Here is a 19,658-nt window from a genome sequence, read left to right on the forward strand (position 1 = left end):
CAACACAAGGGTTAAAGAAGTACATTTAAGTAATTGCACAGAACTTACACTTAAATATATTTTTCTTTCATTATATATTTCTTGACAATACAATTATTTTAAAGTGTGTTAAAAGTTGAATTTAAAATAGGTGAAAGTGTGACTTAAGAATACTTAAAAAAATATTTTCAGAAAGTACATTTCTTTGAGAGATGGAGGACTAAATACACCTTTTTTTAGCCCATTAGTTATGCTTGTAAAACTGGGTATCGTCAGTATAGTCACAACTCCATGCATCCACACACACACACATGCATACAAAGCTATAGCTCAACTTCTGCGTTCTGACCCGTTTTCATCACAGGTCCAGAGTTTCCTACGAGGTTGGCTCTGCCGCAGGAAGTGGAAAACCATCATCCAGGACTACATCCGTTCGCCCCACGCCGAAAGCATGAGGAAGAGGAACCAGGTGGTGTTCAGCATGCTGGAGGCCGAGGCCGAATACGTCCAGCAGCTCCACATCCTGGTCAACAACTTCCTGCGGCCGCTTCGCATGGCCGCCAGCTCCAAGAAGCCGTCCATCACGCACGACGACGTCAGCAGCATCTTCCTGAACAGGTGGCTGCATGGGCTGGGGTTGTGACAGTGGGGGCGGTGGAAGATGTCGACCCCCCTGAGAATAAGGAGCCGGGGAGAGAAACAATAGCTCATGACCGCTGTCTTGCTTTTGATTTGTTTTTATCAGTGAGACCATCATGTTCCTCCATCAGATCTTCTACCAGGGCCTGAAGGCCCGGATAGCCAGCTGGCCGACACTTGTGCTGGGTAAGAGACTCGGAGACGACCCCTCAGTTCAACGTGTGGCCGGTTTTTTGTTGGGTTTGGCCAAAGGGTCAGTTCCCCTCAAATCATAAATACACACACACAGAATGTAAGAAAGCGCCACCTGGAACCGAAAATGGTTCTTCAGAGTGATGCCATAGGAACCATTTCTAGTTCCACAAAGAACCTTTCAAACCAGGGTTCTTTGAAGAACTGTTTCCTTAAAGAGTTCTTCAAAGAAACTATGAAGGTATCTCAAAGAACCTTCAAATAATGGTTCTTTAATGCACTTTTTTTGGTTCCACAAAGAACCTTTCAAACCAGGGTTCTTTGAAGAACCATTTCCTTGAATGATTCGTCAAAGAACCTATAAAGGTGTCTCAAAGAACCGTAAACATTTTTTTAGGCACCAAATCTGGTTCGACAAAGAACCTTCAAACCAGGGTTCTTTAAAGAACCATTTCCTTAACCCTTGTGTTGCCTTCGGGTCAATTTGACCCGATTCAATGTTTCACCCTCCTGTCGCCTTCGGGTCAATATGACCCGATTCAATGTTTAACCCTCCTGTTACCTTTATATTTACTAACATATTTTACCCTTGAGGTCAATATGACCCCAGCTATTAAAATCTCCAGAAAATTATTAGAATTAATATTGTTTTCCAAGTTTAAGTGTGAGGCACTTTATGTTTGTTTGTTGACTCCCGAAAGAACACCGACATTAAACATTGAATCGGGTCAAATTGACCCGAAGGCGACAGGAGGGTTAAATATTGAATCGGGTCAAAATGACCCGAAGGCAACACAAGGGTTAAAGAGTTCTACAGAGAACATATAAAGGTGTCTCAAAGAACCTTCAAAAAAATATTCTTTAAGGCACTATTTCCAAAAAGGTTCTTCCGTAGGTGATGGATCTTAATAAAACCACAAAGCCTTTTAAAGAACCATTTAAGAACGATTACTTTTCTGTGTGCAGGCGAAGAAATATATACTTTAATGTATTTAAAATATTCTTAAAATGTCAATAGTAAATTTCAAATATACTTTCAAAGAAATGTAGTTTCTGCAAATATATAAAAGAATATTCTTAAGTCACACTTTCACCTATTTTTAATTCAAGTTTTAACACACTTTAAAATAATTGTACAGTAGTAAATACATTCAATAAATATATTAAAAATATATATTTATTTTAAGTGTAAGTTCTGTGAAATTACTTAAATGTACTTCTTTAAACTTTGTTTTCAAACATATTTTTTGTGTGTTTCAAAATATATACGCTCTAAATTAGCATTGAAACAATGTATTTCAAGCACATTTGATAAATACAGAGATTAATATACCAAATGTTTGTAATTAGTAAGTCAACTTATTCATGCTATTATTTTGATACATTAATGTTATACCAAAAGTATACTATAATCACATTCTAAATATATTAATATTGTGTAATAAAAGATATTGCAGGTTTTTGAGACGCCTACCTGAGAGAGCTCGTGGCGCTCACACCATCCAAACACTTTTCTCTCGACACATAACTCAGAATCATTTTGTACTCATGTACCACTTTCTGAATTTAGGTGTTTGCATAAAGTTTTACAAATATAGAGAAACTGACTCTTTTTCATTGAGAATGATTTAAAAGAGCCTATTTTTTCTTAACAAAAACGTCAACATGAATCTTTGTGTTTCTCTCTGCCAGCCGACCTGTTCGACATCTTGCTGCCGATGCTCAACATCTACCAGGAGTTTGTGAGGAACCACCAGTACAGCCTGCAGATCCTGGCCCACTGCAAACAGAACCGGGACTTCGACAAGCTGCTGAAGCAGTACGAGGCCAAGCCCGACTGCGAGGAGAGGACCCTGGAGACCTTCCTCACGTACCCCATGTTTCAGGTGAGACTGCTGATAACAGGGTTATTACATAATGTCATAAAGTACACGCCTGTACATAAACTTCCTTCTGATAAAAGGTCTTTGTGCTCCTACAACGCTGAGGTGAAATATATAAAGATACGGTCCTGACCTGAGTTAACCAAACTTGGTTTAGCTGGAGGTGAACGTCAATATTCACTTTAGTATTAATCAAACAATCCAGTAATACGTTTTTTTCACACTTTTGACTTTTCTGACTTTGAATTATTTCACAGATGTGTTTTTAAAGTGTAAAAGCCCAAATGCCTCATATCTCATTGTCTGATGTACTTATGAGTTAAACTTTTAACACGGCCACTCGTGAGGCGAATTTGTTTAATTCTTATTAAATGTTGTAGTTATTTATTTATATGTATCCAGCTGCAAATCATGTGTTTCAAAGTTAGACACTATCCATTTGACAGAAAATTACATTTAAGTATAGGAAAGTATTAATTAATCGTGGCTCCACCATCAACATTTAAACCCCAATGTGCATCAATTCTTAATCTTTAATTTTTGATTTTATTTATTTATTTTATCATAGTGACATCACTAATCTGGCCTTAGAATAAAACAAAAAATTAAAAAAAGAATGCCTCTAATAGGCAATCAATGTTATCTGTGTGAAAATGAATTTGTACAAAATGGGACCGCAGTAATATATCAACATGGGAAACTTTGTTTATTGATCTTCAATAATACATGACATTCAAACAGTTGGTGCACAAAATGAACAACATGAGGTTTTCAAAGCTACATTATCAGCGGAATATTATGTTATGACGGTATGTGTTGTGGTGATGAAGAAGATATTGTGTTTTTTAAATTGTTAAAAAATTTTTTTTATTGAAAGTATGCATCAATTTGATATTTACACGTATTTCAGACAATTGATACCACATGTGAATATTCTCAGATGTTGGTTATCTTATCTATACATATCTATAGAAACAACAAATGCAAAACATAGGACAAATAACAAAAAAGAATACAGAACGTAACAGAAAAAATAAATAATACAAAGGAAAACAACTTATAAACTTGGGGGTGATCCATTTTCTATTGTAAAATATTCATCAATTTATAAAAATAAATTCAGGTCTATGAGGTGTTATGTATGTAACCCATTTTTCCCAATATGTCAGAAACTGTTCCAATGTGTAGACGCCAGATGCCGTTATCTCCTCCATGTTATAAATGTCCATCGTAATGTCCGTCCGTGTGTGTAGAGTAGGACTTTCCTCTGATAACCGTTTCCCGGTGAGAGACATATTGTGTTTTTTATGGAGAATATGAGCAAAAGTGCAGAATATTATCGTCTCTGGTAAAACAGACGATCTGTCTGCTTCACGGCCAGTTCATCACCATCAGAGTCAAGATGTTTGACACTTCTGAAAAGCTTGAAATGTCTTTAAAATGTGTGAACACTAAAAGACTAAAGATAACCATTTCAATAACTCATTAAAACCTCTTTCTCTCTCTCTCTCTCTCTTAGATCCCTCGTTACATCCTGACGCTGCACGAGTTGCTGGCTCACACCCCCCATGAGCACGTGGAGAGAAACAGTTTGGACTACGCCAAGTCAAAACTGGAGGAGCTTTCCAGGTAGCTCGTCCGTCAGTCAGTCAGTCGAGCTCTTGAAAAGACATTGTTCGTCGCGCGACGGCGACGTTTTCTGATTTTCATTCTGCGCCTTCAGAATCATGCACGACGAGGTGAGCGAGACGGAGAACATCAGGAAGAACCTGGCCATCGAGCGGATGATCGTGGAGGGCTGCGAAGTGCTGCTGGACACCAGTCAGACCTTCGTCAGGCAAGGTGAGGAAGACTACATGGAGTCAACGGGGAGTTTTGTGCACGCTCAGCAAATTCACCAAAAGATGATGTGTTTGAAGACTCGTTCATTTATGCAAAAATGTTTAGTTTTCTTAAATCAAGGAGGCCGCATCTTAACCCACGGACGATTTACTTGAAACTGTACTTGATTATTGCTCACACATTACACACAGTGAAAGAGTTATGACATCACCAAATACTTAAATTATTACATTACATTACTCGTTAGTTTACGGGTGCTATAGGTTTGTCAAATGTACGTTTTCCTCGACAAACTTTTCTTTTGTATTTAACATGTGGTAGAAATATAAAATGAAATGTAGTAGTTTACCAAGGCCTACATTTATATTTAATGAAAAAGAAAAACGTATTTTATTGTCATATTACATATCTGAAATGTATTCTCTCTCTCTCTCTCTTACTGACCTGACCCTCGGGGGGCTGATTCATCATCAAAAGCACTATTACATCACATTAAATGTCATTTAGCTGACGCTCATGTTACATTCATACACCGAAGACACCGCTACAGGGAGCAACTCAGGGTTAAGTGTCTTGCTCAAGGACACATCGATTAGAGCGGGGGTTCAACCCCCAACCCCCTGATTGAAACATCCACCTGCTGACCACTGATCGCACTTTTACACGACTTAAACAAAACAAGAACTCAAGGCCCTTTTACGTTCGGATTATAGATTTGGAAAAATCAACGACGACTTCGATGATTCAAACCTCACATCGTCAGTCAGAGATTTTCTGAGTTTAGCGGCACGTCGACTCGAGTTCATCTCAGCGAGTGGACGCGGTCACATTCTGGTCCGAGCTCGGCGCCACTGATGTCACATTCATCAGACTACGATGGCTTCTGTGGCTTTCACCGTCTTTTAAAAAGGCTTTTAAGGAGGAAGTGACGTACGGTCCATCAAAGCCGAGCTGACAACAGATAGACAGTCTAGTCCACAGGCGTCAAACACAAGGCCCGCGGGCCAAATCCGGCCCGCCGCATCATTTCATGTGGCCCCTGACAACTTGAAAGACATGTGATTACCTTTTCTTAACCCTCCTGTTACCTTTCGGGTCAATTTGATCCCATTCAATGTTTAATGTCGGTGTTCTTTGGGGTCAATTTGACCCCAGGCTGTTTTTCACTGTGTCAAACATATAAGAAATATCAACTTTTTTTATATATTTAAAGGGCTATTTAGGTAGTCAACAAACAAACATAAAGTACCTCACACTTAAACTTGGGAAACAATATTAATTATAATAATTTTCTGGAGGTTTTAATTGCTGGGGTCAAATTGACCCCGGGGGTAAAATATGTTAGTAAATGTAAAGGCAACAGGAGGGTTAAAGAAATGTAAGATAAATATCCCGTGCTTTTATTTTGAAGGTTTCAAATTAAATGGATTCATGTTATAATATTAGAGAACATTTCTTATGTACACTATTTCTACACTCAAATTAACAATAATCAAATGCAAAGAGAGTTATTGAACAATGTGTTGGAGACTATTTTATGTGTTTATATGTTTTAGTCACAGCCCTTTGAGGGCGGCCGTGATGCGGATGTGGCCCACGGTGGAAATGAGTTTGACACCCCTGGTCTAGTCAGTTCGGTTTTAGGGATTCATCGTTTAAAAAATGATTTGTACACACACTGAAAACCTCTTTCGGATCAGCTTGAGACCGAACTGATGATGAACCCAGTATCTAAGTTCATGGTCAAGCCGACCTGAGATGTTAAAGTAACAGAGCATTGAAGATAGCAACTGTAATGCTATTAGTGAATTTAAAACTAACTATCAACTGAGTAACGCTGACCGGCACAGCGCGCATTATTTGTTTATATATATATACATATTCATTCTTTAACATACATTTAACACCGTCCTCACATGTCTCTTCTGCAGCCTTTCTGGTGCGATGCATCACATATACTCTCAGCCAGATGTTCGACACCTTCCTCCATCTCTGCAGACATGTGAATAAAATCCTCGATCACTTCATGCACAAACACACGGCCGCGATGTGTGTCACTGCAAGGTTCACAGATACAGCCGGAGCAAACTTGTCTGTGCATTCGTCTTTATGTTATAACACCTGATATTACAAAGGTGTGTGTGGACCCTGTGGTACAGGAATAGCTGAGAGAGAGAGAGAGAGAGGGGGAGAGGGAGAAGGGGAAAGAGAGGGAGAAAAGGGGAGAGGGAGAAGGAGAGGGAGAGAGAGGGAGAGGGAGAAAAAGGGAGAGAGGGGGAGAGAGAGAGGGCGAAAAAGGGAGAGAGGGAGAGAGAGGGAATGAGAGGGTGAAAAAGGGAGAGGGAGAGGGTGAGAGAGAGGGAGAGGGAGGAAGAGAGAGAGAGAGGGAGAGGGAGGAAGAGAGAGGGAGAGAGATAGAGAGAAAGATTTGATTATTCCTATAAAAAGCTTTTGAAGCTTAAACACCAATTATGAGATCAAGGTCAAAGTCACATTTAAAGTGTTTTCTCCCGTGTGTGTGTGTGTGTGTGTGTGTGTGTGTGTGTGTGACTCTCCGTAGGTTCCCTAATCCAGGTGCCGATGAGCGAGAAAGGGAAGATCACGAGAGGCCGACTGGGCTCTCTGTCTCTGAAGAAAGAAGGCGAGCGACAGTGTTTCCTCTTCTCCAAACATCTCATCATCTGTACCCGCGGCTCCGGGGGGAAACTACACATCACTAAGGTATAGGAGGAAACTACAGATCACTAAGGTAGAGGAGGAAACTACACATCACTAAGGTATAGAGGAGGAAACTACAGATCACTAAGGTAGAGGAGGAAACTACACATCACTAAGGTATAGAGGAGGAAACTACACATCACTAAGGTAGAGGAGGAAACTACAGATCACTAAGGTAGAGGAGGAAGCTACACATCACTAAGGTAGAGGAGGAAACTACACATCACTAAGGTAGAGGAGGAAACTACAGATCACTAAGGTAGAGGAGGAAACTACACATCACTAAGGTAGAGGAGGAAACTACACATCACTAAGGTAGAGGAGGAAACTACAGATCACTAAGGTAGAGGAGGAAACTACACATCACTAAGGTATAGAGGAGGAAACTACAGATCACTAAGGTAGAGGAGGAAACTACACATCACTAAGGTATAGAGGAGGAAACTACACATCACTAAGGTAGAGGAGGAAACTACACATCACTTTGGTATAGGAAACTACACATCACTAAGGTAGAGGAGGAAACTACAGATCACTAAGGTAGAGGAGGAAGCTACACATCACTAAGGTAGAGGAGGAAACTACACATCACTTTGGTATCGGAAACTACACATCACTAAGGTAGAGGAGGAAACTACAGATCACTAAGGTAGAGGAGGAAACTACACATCACTAAGGTAGAGGAGGAAACTACACATCACTAAGGTAGAGGAGGAAACTACACATCACTAAGGTAGAGGAGGAAACTACACATCACTAAGGTAGAGGAGGAAACTACACATCACTAAGGTAGAGGAGGAAACTACACATCACTAAGGTATAGAGGAGGAAACTACACATCACTAAGGTAGAGGAGGAAGCTACACATCACTAAGGTAGAGGAGGAAACTACACATCACTAAGGTATAGAGGAGGAAACTACACATCACTAAGGTAGAGGAGGAAACTACACATCACTAAGGTAGAGGAGGAAACTACACATCACTAAGGTAGAGGAGGAAACTACACATCACTTTGGTATCGGAAACTACACATCACTAAGGTAGAGGAGGAAACTACACATCACTAAGGTAGAGGAGGAAACTACACATCACTAAGGTAGAGGAGGAAACTACACATCACTAAGGTAGAGGAGGAAACTACACATCACTAAGGTAGAGGAGGAAACTACACATCACTAAGGTATAGAGGAGGAAACTACACATCACTAAGTTAGAGGAGGAAACTACACATCACTAAGGTTACACATCACTAAGGTAGAGGAGGAAACTACACATCACTAAGGCAGAGGAGGACTCAAGAGCACCTGATTTAAAAATATAGATACAACCCAATACAATTTAAGTTTTCTATAAAACAGATCAAATATCTCCAAACTGGTTGAAGCTATAATTCAAGCACTTTTAAACTTTAAGGGGTGAAAATGAAAAGGTTTACCAAGCTTTACATTTTTTCCAAAGAAATATAATATATACATACAATAATGATTCAATCAAATTATGGCTTTGACCAAGATTTTTTAAATGGAGCCCCGAAGGAGACGTTTACAAAGTCTGTAGAAAGACATCTCCACTTGGCTGGGAGCAAACTGTACGTGACCATGTGACCTTGTGGCCTGTGAGCTTGTGACCTTGTGACCTTCACAGAATGGAGTGATCTCGCTCATCGACTGCACGCTGATGGAGGAGCCGGAGGTGGATGACGAGTGTAAGCTACAATGTATTCAACAGTTTGTAGTAGTTGAAACATTCAGTAAGTTGGAGCTCAGTAAACTAGAATAATTGCAAATCTTTAAAGACAAATAGTCACTGATCAAAGTATTAATTTAACTGACTCTTAGAACTTTGTATAATTTCTCCCTATCCAGCTTCAGTCCCACAGAATAGCAAAAATTAAGCAGTTACACCAATACAACCACAGTTAACAATATGTTCAATATCTGATATGTTATATGTGGTTTCTTTCAGCCTTTTGGATACAATTCTCCATAATATAGAGTTTCTTTCTCCAAAAAAATATTGTTTCTTCACTCAACACTTTAAACATAACCAAAAAAATCCCATTAAAACTGGTTGAGAGGGGGTTGGTATGTTGTGTGTTCATGCCGCTTTCTCTTAATTAGAAACTGCAGATGGAAAACACACATATGTGCACTTTAAACACATTTAATGACCCCCCCAATATATAATGACCTCCCAGCTGGTCTGGGAATGTCAAGAATGAAGCAACTTTCTTCTTGTACTTGGTGTAAATATATAAATCGATATAGCAGACGACACAAATCCGATTGAAATAACTTCAGACACGATTAGAAACTGAAACTAATTTACACAAAGTTCAATCTTATTTTTGGACATTTCTATTTCCCACTCACATTGTTTGCTCTCGGTATATTTTAATTTGACCCCCGTCGCAAAAATGTATATCGACATTAACGATGACGCTCGTTGCAGCCAAGGGGGAGCGCGGCGGCCAGGACGTGGAGCACCAGGACTTTAAAGTGATGGTGGAGCCCAAAGACGTCCAGCCCTTCACCATCATCCTGGTGCCTTCGTCCCGACAGGAGAAATCAGCGTGGACCAGCGACATCAGCCAGGTCCGCGTCCTCACCTTTTCAAGTTTTAAGATTTGTTATTGCCATTCGTACCTCTAAACCAGGGGTCGGGAACCTATGGCTCGCGAGCCATATATGGCTCTTCCGGTGACGGCATATTGCTCCCAGACAATTTTGAGTTGAAAACAAAAAAAATCTCCGCCCGCCCCCCTGTAATTTTCTCTATCGCGCCAGATGACAGCAGATGTAATTTAAGGTCCCTTTTCTTCAAGAGCACGTCTTTATTCTTTTATTAAACTAAACAGCCGTCTGTTATTGATCGTATCCAACCAACAGCATGTCATTTCTGTCTCTCCGTGTCGCGTTAAAACTTCTCGGCTCTAAAAATACTATATGACTCTCAATGAAATATATTTAGAAATATTTGGCTTTTATGGCTCTCCCAGTCATTACATTACATTACATGATCGCTTATCCAAAGCATTTCAACCTAGAGTACAAACTAAGAACAACAAGAATACAGGAAGTAACATTTCAACATAGTCGAACTACAAAAGTACCATTAATCAATCCAGATATAGTCGGAAAAGGTGTGTTTTCAGTCTCCGATGTAGAGACTTTCTGCTGTCCTGATGTCAGTGGGGCCACCACTGAGGAGCCAGGACAGTAGTCACAAGTCGATGACCAGTGTTTTGAAGCCACCGTAACCAGTGGAGAGCGGAGCTGTTAATAAGATGTGAGTGAGAGGTCAAAGGAAGACCTCCGTGTCGCGTTAAAACTTCTCGGCTCTAAAAATACTATATGACTCTCAATGAAATATATTTAGAAATATTTGGCTTTTATGGCTCTCCCAGTCAAAAAGGTTCCTGACCCCTGCTCTAAACCAACAGTCCAGGGCTCTCCGAGTCAACAGTTGAGAAATAACACTTGTTGGAGAAAGTCATATAACCTCGGTTGAACTCCTGAGAGTTAGCCAGCAGAAACAATTACGTAACTTGCTCTAATACTTGGTTATCTAACAGATGTTTCCTGGAACTGGACTATGATCCGTGGTTATCATGGCGAAGGAACCCAGCGGGAAGCGTTTTAATGAGCACACGGCAACACGTTCAACAAATCCGTCTTTCCAGAATATTCGGCACATATTTGTAGTGTTCATTTAGCCCCTCCCATCAGAACTTTTCACCAATCAGATCAATTATTGGAGAACCTGGTACATGATTTACTCCGGTTGGATCAAGGTGACCGTGACCCAACCGCAAATCAACGTCTCTCTGCTCTTCATTTGATCAACATAATGACAAAACACTACAATAAGAAATAAATAAATGCGAAATATAAAAGAAAAAACACTATACAGAAGGTGGTGGTATGTACAAGAACAAGCAAGGTGCTAGTATGTACACCTGCGTGATTATAGACAAACAAAGTGATGGATCAGATGAAGAGAGTTTACATGACGGAATCAAATTACAGTAAAATGAGATTTTAGGCTGTAAACATCATTTCGGGGACAGAACGTAACATTACAACAGGGTTCGTACGGTCATGGAAAACCTGGAAAAGTCTTGGAATTTAAAAATGGCTTTTATTCCCAGGCCAGTAAAAAATGCTCGAAATAAATAAAATCCCAAAAGTTTTGAAAAAACTCATGAAAATATGTTATATTCATGTTTTCATTCACGCAGTTTGATTCAAAAGAATAAACTTATATATAAATATTTATACTTTTTAATCAAACTATTGTCTCACTGTGTAATTTAAGGTATTCACTGAGATTTCACAACATGTTTGGTGATGGAAATTTGGTTTAAAGTCCTGGAAATCCAATGTCAGCATGTGTATGAAGCGTGTTACATAAGATCACGACTCTCACGGCCTCCTCAGGTGTGTTAACGTCCTCTCTGTTATCCTCGCTCACGGCCTTTTCTCTGTCGTCTCCTCCAGTGCATTGACAACATCCGCTGCAACGGTCTGATGATGAACACCTTCGAGGAGAACAGTAAAGTCACCGTGCCGCAGATGATCAAGTGAGAGTCTGACACCGAGCACACACACACACACATACATTATGCATGCAGCAAACACAGATTGGCATTGACATTACTTACACACATGAAATATGCATGAACATGTGTGCCCGAACTCTCAAACGCTTTGTTTTTAGTGCTATACTTCGATGATGTAACCTACTCCCCACGCTCTATAACCGTAAAACCATCGCAACTCCGAGCTTAAACCCAAACTTAAACCTAAACCTAATTGGACCCTAAAGTTTAGTGCAAACCCAACAACATGATTTTAATTTTCGAAAAGTCTTCTCAATTGTCTGAAATTGGTTCTTATAAAGATTGCAATTGCAAACACACACACACACCAGTCACACACTGTTACAGCTAAATAATCACTGTAGAGTTAAAATTGCAAAATTAATACGTTCTTCACATTGTATCGATTTTTGTAAATGATTATTTTTTTGTTTAAAAACTATTCAATCCACGATTTCAATTTTCAAAAGTCTTCTCACTCTCAAGGTCTTAAACTGGTCCTCATAAAGATTGCAAGAGCAAACCCTTACACACACACACACACACACACACACACACACACACACACACACCAGTCATTCACTGTTGTAAATACAGCTAAACCCTCAACCCTCCCACCGGTGACCCTCATGTGACCACAACAATGTACCAACTGGAGGGGCTCTGCATCCCTACTGGGGAGCTAAATCCCTATTAATTCCCCGCAGGTCGGACACCAGCTTGTACTGCGACGACGTCGACATCCGCTTCAGCAAGATGATGAACTCCTGCAAGGTTCTGCAGATCCGCTACGCCAGCGTGGAGCGGCTGCTGGAGCGGCTGACCGACCTGCGCTTCCTCTCCATCGACTTCCTGAACACCTTCCTCCACTCCTACCGCGTCTTCAGCAGCGCCGACGTGGTGCTGGACAAGCTCATCACCATCTACAAGAAGCCCATCAGTGCCATCCCTGCACGGTGAGTGTGACCCCCCCCCCCACACACACACACACACACACACACACACCTCGTTTGAAGACAGCAACCCAACGTCTTGTTCTTCATTTTATTAGTTTACGTTAAGAGGAAAATTTCCTCACGTCATATTTACAGGATGCATGTTTTTTATTCCACGCCGTTGTGGGAAAGTCTCCAGCTCTAATTCATTTATTTATTTATTTACGTAAAGAGGTCATGTGACTTGTTTAGCTGATGCTTGAAGCTCCGTTGGTTGGTCCACCATTGATCCAGACTCACGTGCACAGATAGACCCCTAGTGGTGCTCAAGCACCTGCCCTTTGGCCCTGGATGAGAGAACTCACCCTTTTCCTGGAGATTTTTTCTTCATTCATCAGTATTTAAGAATTTAAAAAATACTTTCTCTGTCATCAATTCCCTCCGAATGTGTTTTGATATCTGACGGGGCTTTTATTTAAAAAAAAATTCATGACCACCCATTAGCCAATCAGAACGCTTGTACTGTCGTTGCCATGTAATAATTCATAATGTAAGCTTGTCTAATCATGCAGGCCGAGGACCGCATAATTAGTGTAATGATGCTTATGCTTCAATTCTATCAGAAAAACATTTTTGGCAATGGATGCCCTTTTTTGGGGTTTGAGCACCTGCCCCCCATAATGTCTGTGCACGTGTCTGTGCTCGTGGATCCAGGAAAGGAAATATTTGGAACTATTGGAAGGATTGCATGTCATGCATAGTCCCCCAAATGATTCATCATAGTGACTCCTCATTTAGCACCATTAAGTCAAAGTGTCAATAAAGTTTGGTTTATGACCAAATACTTTAAAAACTAATGACATTCCCATCAGCGTCATATTAGCATTACCACTGTAACCGCGTTAGCTCCAAGCCCGCCGCAGGACGGCTAATGTTGTCGTGTTACAGTAAAACCGACATGGAACGACCCGCCGAGCTCTCAGCGCAAACTCAATCTCCATCTGTCCAAAAAAAACGGCATTAATTATTTGACGTGTGAAGGCGTCGGAGGCGAGTTTATTTGCATATAGCAACGTTTAACAACAACAACAACAACAACAACGCAGTGTGCCGTACATGTGAAAAGGAGAAAACATGACGACATCAGCCGAAGAAAAACAAATGAAAAAGTGCCTCAACCTTTTCTGACAGGAATCGCCGTCGTCGTTACGAGAGCCGGCGCTGTGTTGGGTCGTTACGCAACTTTTTATCTTTTGCCCGCTGCAAATGACTGAAACTACAAAACACACTCAAACCAACAGCTCCCACCTCTCAACATGTTGAGACTAAAGCTGCAACAAGTCACAGCCCTCTCTCTCTCTCTCTCTCTCTGTCTCTCTCTCTCTCTCTCTCTCTCCCCATGTTGTTTTTAACCATTTTCTCACGTGTGTGTCACGCTGTGTCGTATCTGTGCTGTTTGTGTGGACTGCCTCTTCCTCCTCTTGGCCTCCAGGTCATCATTGTAAATGAGAATTGGTTCTCAAGCGATGGTTAACGAGAGGTCATAGATAACCAGCGGAAACAGAAGCACATCGCCCACCTACGTCACGGTGTTTGCGATTTAATTTTTTACATTTTTGCAAAGTTAATTCCGAGTTACCGTCGTCCCTCTCCGTGAAGTGTCTCTCTTCCTTTAAACTGGAGAGCTGATACGGTTTGTTACACTCACTTTGTCGTCGTCTGCGGTGACGACGTAAAAACAAAGTTTGAAATGTATTTCGTTCCTTCCGAAGGATAAAGCAGCAACAGAGCCGTAGTGGTGCAGTGGAGGGGCACGACCCCCCCCCCCCCCCCACCACCTCGTCCAGGTGAGGAGGGACCGGAGAGGAGAGGAGGTCACGCCCCTCGTCTTCAGTCCGCCATCGCGGTTAATTGGGTCCCGCGTCCGTCCGTCCGCCCTCTCTCCTCTTCTCTCTCTCTTTCATTCCTCTCTTTTTACCCTTTTCCATTCTCTCACTTTTTTTATTTCTCTTTCCACGAGTGAGTATGACCGTTCCTCTCTCTCCCTCTCTCTGCTGCGCTGTCGCCATGGCAACCCTTCACTCTGCTGCAGGACCCCACCCTCTCCCTCTTCCCCTCATCTTCTCCCTCCCTCCCTCTCTCCCTCCCTCCCTCTTTTCTCTCCCTTTCCCACATCATCTGCAGCGGCTCTACGGTATTAAATATTGATGGTGGTGTTTTGCACCCAGACCGTTGCTCTCCTCCTCTCCTCTCTTGCTCCTTCTTTCTTTTTTCTCTCTCTCTCTCTCTCTCTCTCTCTTCGCCTGTTTGTTTATCTCCTCTAAATTTGTCCTCTTCCCTGCTTGACTTGCGTCCTCCCTCAACTCTCCACTTTGCTTCTTATGCTTTGCCTTTTTTTCATTTTTGACTCATCCTTCTCTCTCTCTCTCTTCTCTCTCCCACCCCAATTCCCATCTTTGTCGTTCTCGCCTCCCTTTCTTTTTGCTCAATTTTGGGCGCGAGGAGACACAACATGGCCGCAGTTAACGCCGCACAGGGCTGGGGAGGCTTCCCATTCGCCCACTCCCAGCAGCCTTCGCTGTGGTGGAATCCATCTCCCCCCCCCTCCCCCCTCCCTCTTGATCTCACTGTTTTCGCCCCTGTTTTTTCTTTTTCTTCTTCTTCTTCTTTTATTATGCACTGCACCTCAAGTCTCTCGCTCCCCTCTTTTTTTCCTCCTCTCTTCCTCTACCTGCCCCCCCCCCCCTTTCTCTCTCTCTCTCTCTCTCTCTCTCTCTCTCTCTCTCTCTCCCCGTGTCTCGGTGGGCCTTCCCTGGGCTGGTTGCTGTTGGCAGCACCCGTGCCTCCCACACTGTCACTTGACATGCTATTTATAGGCCTTCGGAGGGGGTGGCTCTCAGTGCAAGAAGGATGCTGTCTTAAACAATGTGGCTTAAATAAAAGAGGCAGGAGCTCCCGGAGAGCCCTTAATGTGTTCTCTGCTTCTGTGCACCATGCACCCCCGTTATCACACATTATTCCCTCTTTCTCGTCTGCAGGTCACTGGGAATGATGAACCCCAGACCCGCCCCCCCAAAGCGATGCTCTCAGTCCGTGAGAGACGCTCTTCTTGATGTTCTCCCTTCCGTTTCTCCTCTGCAGTTCTTTGGAGCTTTTCTTCGCCAGCAGCCAGAACAACAAACTCCTGTTCGGCGAGTCGCCCACGTCGCCGCGCGCCAGCCGCAAGTTCTCCTCCCCTCCTCCGCTCTCCATCGGCAAGACGTCGTCGCCCAACCGCCGGCGCAAGCTTTCGCTCAACATCCCCATCATCACGGGGGGCAAAGCCGCCCTGGACCTGTCGGCGCTGGTGTGTTCCCCCAACGGCTACGCCTGCGCGCACGCCGCCGCGTCGCCCTTCAGTAAGGCCGCCCACGACGTCCACAAGCTTCACCTGTCCGGCGGCGCCGCGGCCGGCAAGATCCCCGACGAGGGGGAGGCCAAAGCCGAGGGCAAGGGGGAGGAGTCTGTCCTCAACAAGCAAGGTCAGGAGCACCGTCCATGGGATGTTTCCCTCGGTTTTTAATGAGGTTCATGTGTAGTGGGGAAGTATTGTCACGTGAGCATCCTCCAATCAGACCGGAGCAACGCTGACTGTCAGGCTCATGTTCCCCGTGGGCCACACCAGCATCAAAGGGTTGTGACTGAAACATATAAACGTATAAACTGCTCCAGAACATATTGTTAAATAACTCTCTTTGCATTTGATTGTTGTTTATTCGAGTGTAGAAATATCGTACATAAGAACATTTCTCTAATATTAAAACGTAAATCCATTATATTTGAAACCTTCAAAATAAAAGCACAGCATACGAAAAGTCTTCTCAATTGTCTGAAATTGACACACACACCAGTTGTTACAGCTAAATAATCACTGTAGAGTTAAAATTGCAATTTTGTAAATGATTATTTTTCACACACACACCAGTCATTCACTGTTGTCGGTGATGACCACAACAATGTACCAACTGGATAATTTGGACAACATCAGTGCCATCACACACACACACACACCTCGTTTGTTCTTCACGTCATATTTACAGGATGCATGTTTTATTCCACGCTAGTGGTGCTCAAGCACCTGCCCTCTGTCATATTAGTGTAATGATGCTTATGCTTCAATTCTATCAGAAAAACATTTTTGGCAATGGATGCCAGTGACTCCTCATTTTGGTTTATGACCAAAACTAATGACATTGGCGCAAACTCAATCTCCATCTGTCCACAGCATTAATTATTTGACAGAAGGCGGGCCGAGTTTGTTGCTCTCTAGGCAACGTTTAACAACAACAACAACAACGGTATGCTGTGTGCATGTGAAGAGGAGAGGAGAAATCATGACGAGCCAGAAAAAACAAAACAAAAGTGCCTCAACACTGACAGGAATCGTCATGGTGTTGGAAACCCAGCATATTTAGATGATTACGCCAACTTTATCTTTTGCCGCTGCAAATGACGATCTTTTGTCTGCAAATGACTGAAACATCCCAACTCACAGCATGTGAGACATGGCTACAACAAGTCACCAGCCTCTCTCTCTCTCTCTCTCTCTCTCTCTCTCTCTCTCTCTCTCTCCCCACATGTTGTTTTTTCCATTTTCTCACGTGTGTGTCACGCTGCGCATATCTGTGCTGTTTGTGGACTGCCTCTTCTCCTCTTGCCCCTCCAGGTCATCATTGTATATAGAAATTGGTTCTCAAGCGATGGTTACCCAGAGGTCTAGATAACCAGGAAACGAAACTGCTCGCCCCCACCGGTGTTTGGGTTTTCAATTTTTAATTTCTATTTTGCAAAGTTAATTAAGATTTTAATCCCTCTCATGCGTCTCTCTTGCTTTAAACTGGAAATGATACAGTTGTGCCTCTTTTATAGTCATTCATTTCTGGTGGCTGACGTAAAACAATTTGAAATTTATTTGATTCCTTCGAAGGATAAAGCATATAGAGCGGCCGTATTGGTGCAGTGGGCGACCCCCCCCACCACTCGTCGGAGGGGACCCGGAGAGAGGTCCGCCTCGTCTTCAGTCCGCCGCCAGCGGTTAATTGCTCGCTATCCGTCAAATCCGCCCCTCTCTCTTCTTGCTTCTCTCTCTCTCTTTTATTCCTCTCTTTTACCCTCTCCATTCTTTTTTATTTCTCTTCCACGGTAGAGTATGATGGTCCTCTCTCTCCCTCTCTCTGCTGCGCTGTCATGGCACAACCTACTTCACTCTGCAGGACCCTTCCCTCCCTCTTCCCTCATCTTCTCCCTCCTCCCCTCCCTTCCCTCCTCTTTCCTTTCCCACATCATCTGGCCAGCTCTCACGGTATTAATATTGATGGTAGTGTTTGCACCCAGACCGTTGCTCTCCTCTCCTCTCTTGCTCTCTCTTTCTTTTCTCTCTCTCTTCCTCCTCCCTCTCTCTCTCTCTCTGTATATTTATCCTCCTCTCTGATTTCTGCCTCTTCCCTGGCGGCTTGCCTCAACTCCCACTTTCTCCACTTTAGCTTTTATGCTTTTCCTTTTTTTTCATTTTGACTCATCCTTCTCTCTCTCTCTCTCTCTCTTCTCTCACACTAATTCTTTTCTTCGTCCCGCCTTCCTTTCTTGCTTAATTTTTTAGCGAGGGAGAACCTGTATAACATGACGTTGTGGGCTGGGGGCTTCCCGTGCCACTCTGACAGCGCCATGTGGATCCATCTCCCCTCCCCTTCCTCTTCCAGTCTCCTGTTTTCGCCCCTGTTTTCTTTTCTTCTTCTTCTTTTTTTATTATGCACTGCACCTCAAGTCTCTCGCTCAAGTTTTTTCCTCATCTCTTCCTCTACACCACCCCCCCCTTTCTCTCTCTCTCTCTCTCTCTCTCTCTCTCTCTCTCTCTCTCTCTCTCCCCGTGTCTCGGTGGGCCTTCCCTGGGCTGGTTGCTGTTGGCATGCCCGTACCTCCACTGTCACTTGACATGCTGTTATAGGCCCGGAGGAGGGTGAACTCAGGTGCAAGAGAGACATCTGACAGCCTTAAATAAAGGCGACTCCGAGCTATGTATGACGGTGAGCCTGCTGTGCTGTACACCCCGATTGCAACGTATTCCTCTTTCGTCTGCAGGTCTGGGGTAGTAAAGACTGACCCTTTAAGCGATGCTCTCAGTCCGTGAGCGGCTCTTCTTAATCCCTTCCGTTTCTCCTCTGCAGTTCTTTGGAGCTTTTCGCCGTGGCAGCAAACTTCCTGGCGCCCTGTTAAAGCGATGCATTACTGTCATGGCCCAACATATAAATTCCTCCCTCCTCCGGCTCTCCAGCCAGCAAGCGGCTAAAGCCTTGCATATGACTTCCAAGCTCAACATCCCATCATCACAGGGGGCAAGCAGCCTGGACTGTAATGGTGTGATACAAGCGGCTACTTTCTGGCGCCACGCCCTTGTCCTGCCTTCCTTCCAGTAGGCCATGCAGCGTCCACAGAAAACTTCACCATCAGTGACATAAGATCCCGACGAGGGGAGCTAAAGCCGAGGCAGGGAGGTATCACTCAACAAGCAAGGTCCAGAGCACGATCCATGGATGTTCCTCAATGGTTCGTGAGGTTCATGTGTAGTGGGGAAGTATTGTCACGTGAGCATCCTCCAATCAGACCGGAGCAACGCTGACTGTCAGGCTCATGTTCCCCGTGGGCCACACCAGCATCAAAGGGTTGTGACTGAAACATATAAACGTATAAACTGCTCCAGAACATATTGTTAAATAACTCTCTTTGCATTTGATTGTTGTTTATTCGAGTGTAGAAATATCGTACATAAGAACATTTCTCTAATATTAAAACGTAAATCCATTATATTTGAAACCTTCAAAATAAAAGCACA

The 19,658-nt window shown here is 43.0% G+C and overlaps 1 protein-coding gene across 3 annotated transcripts in view; it reads left to right on the forward strand.

The window, feature by feature from the left end:
• The window catches only part of LOC130192590 (ras-specific guanine nucleotide-releasing factor 1-like), a 44,070-nt gene that overhangs the window by 14,475 nt on the left and 9,937 nt on the right, over window positions 1-19,658 (forward strand). For 2 of the 3 annotated variants that reach the window (XM_056412682.1, XM_056412681.1), the window contains exons 5-15: window positions 344-597; window positions 725-804; window positions 2,503-2,696; window positions 4,213-4,322; window positions 4,417-4,535; window positions 7,096-7,256; window positions 8,900-8,960; window positions 9,707-9,849; window positions 11,755-11,837; window positions 12,563-12,811; window positions 15,932-16,311. In XM_056412682.1, coding sequence (XP_056268657.1) covers window positions 344-597; window positions 725-804; window positions 2,503-2,696; window positions 4,213-4,322; window positions 4,417-4,535; window positions 7,096-7,256; window positions 8,900-8,960; window positions 9,707-9,849; window positions 11,755-11,837; window positions 12,563-12,811; window positions 15,932-16,311 — 1,834 coding nt within the window. Of the gene's footprint in view, window positions 1-343; window positions 598-724; window positions 805-2,502; window positions 2,697-4,212; window positions 4,323-4,416; window positions 4,536-7,095; window positions 7,257-8,899; window positions 8,961-9,706; window positions 9,850-11,754; window positions 11,838-12,562; window positions 12,812-15,931; window positions 16,324-19,658 lie in introns of all 3 variants that reach the window. The other variant, XM_056412683.1, reaches the window with a different exon arrangement.

The sequence above is a fragment of the Pseudoliparis swirei genome, chromosome 4 (assembly GCF_029220125.1).
Source record: "Pseudoliparis swirei isolate HS2019 ecotype Mariana Trench chromosome 4, NWPU_hadal_v1, whole genome shotgun sequence".
NCBI classification, from domain to species: domain Eukaryota; kingdom Metazoa; phylum Chordata; class Actinopteri; order Perciformes; family Liparidae; genus Pseudoliparis; species Pseudoliparis swirei.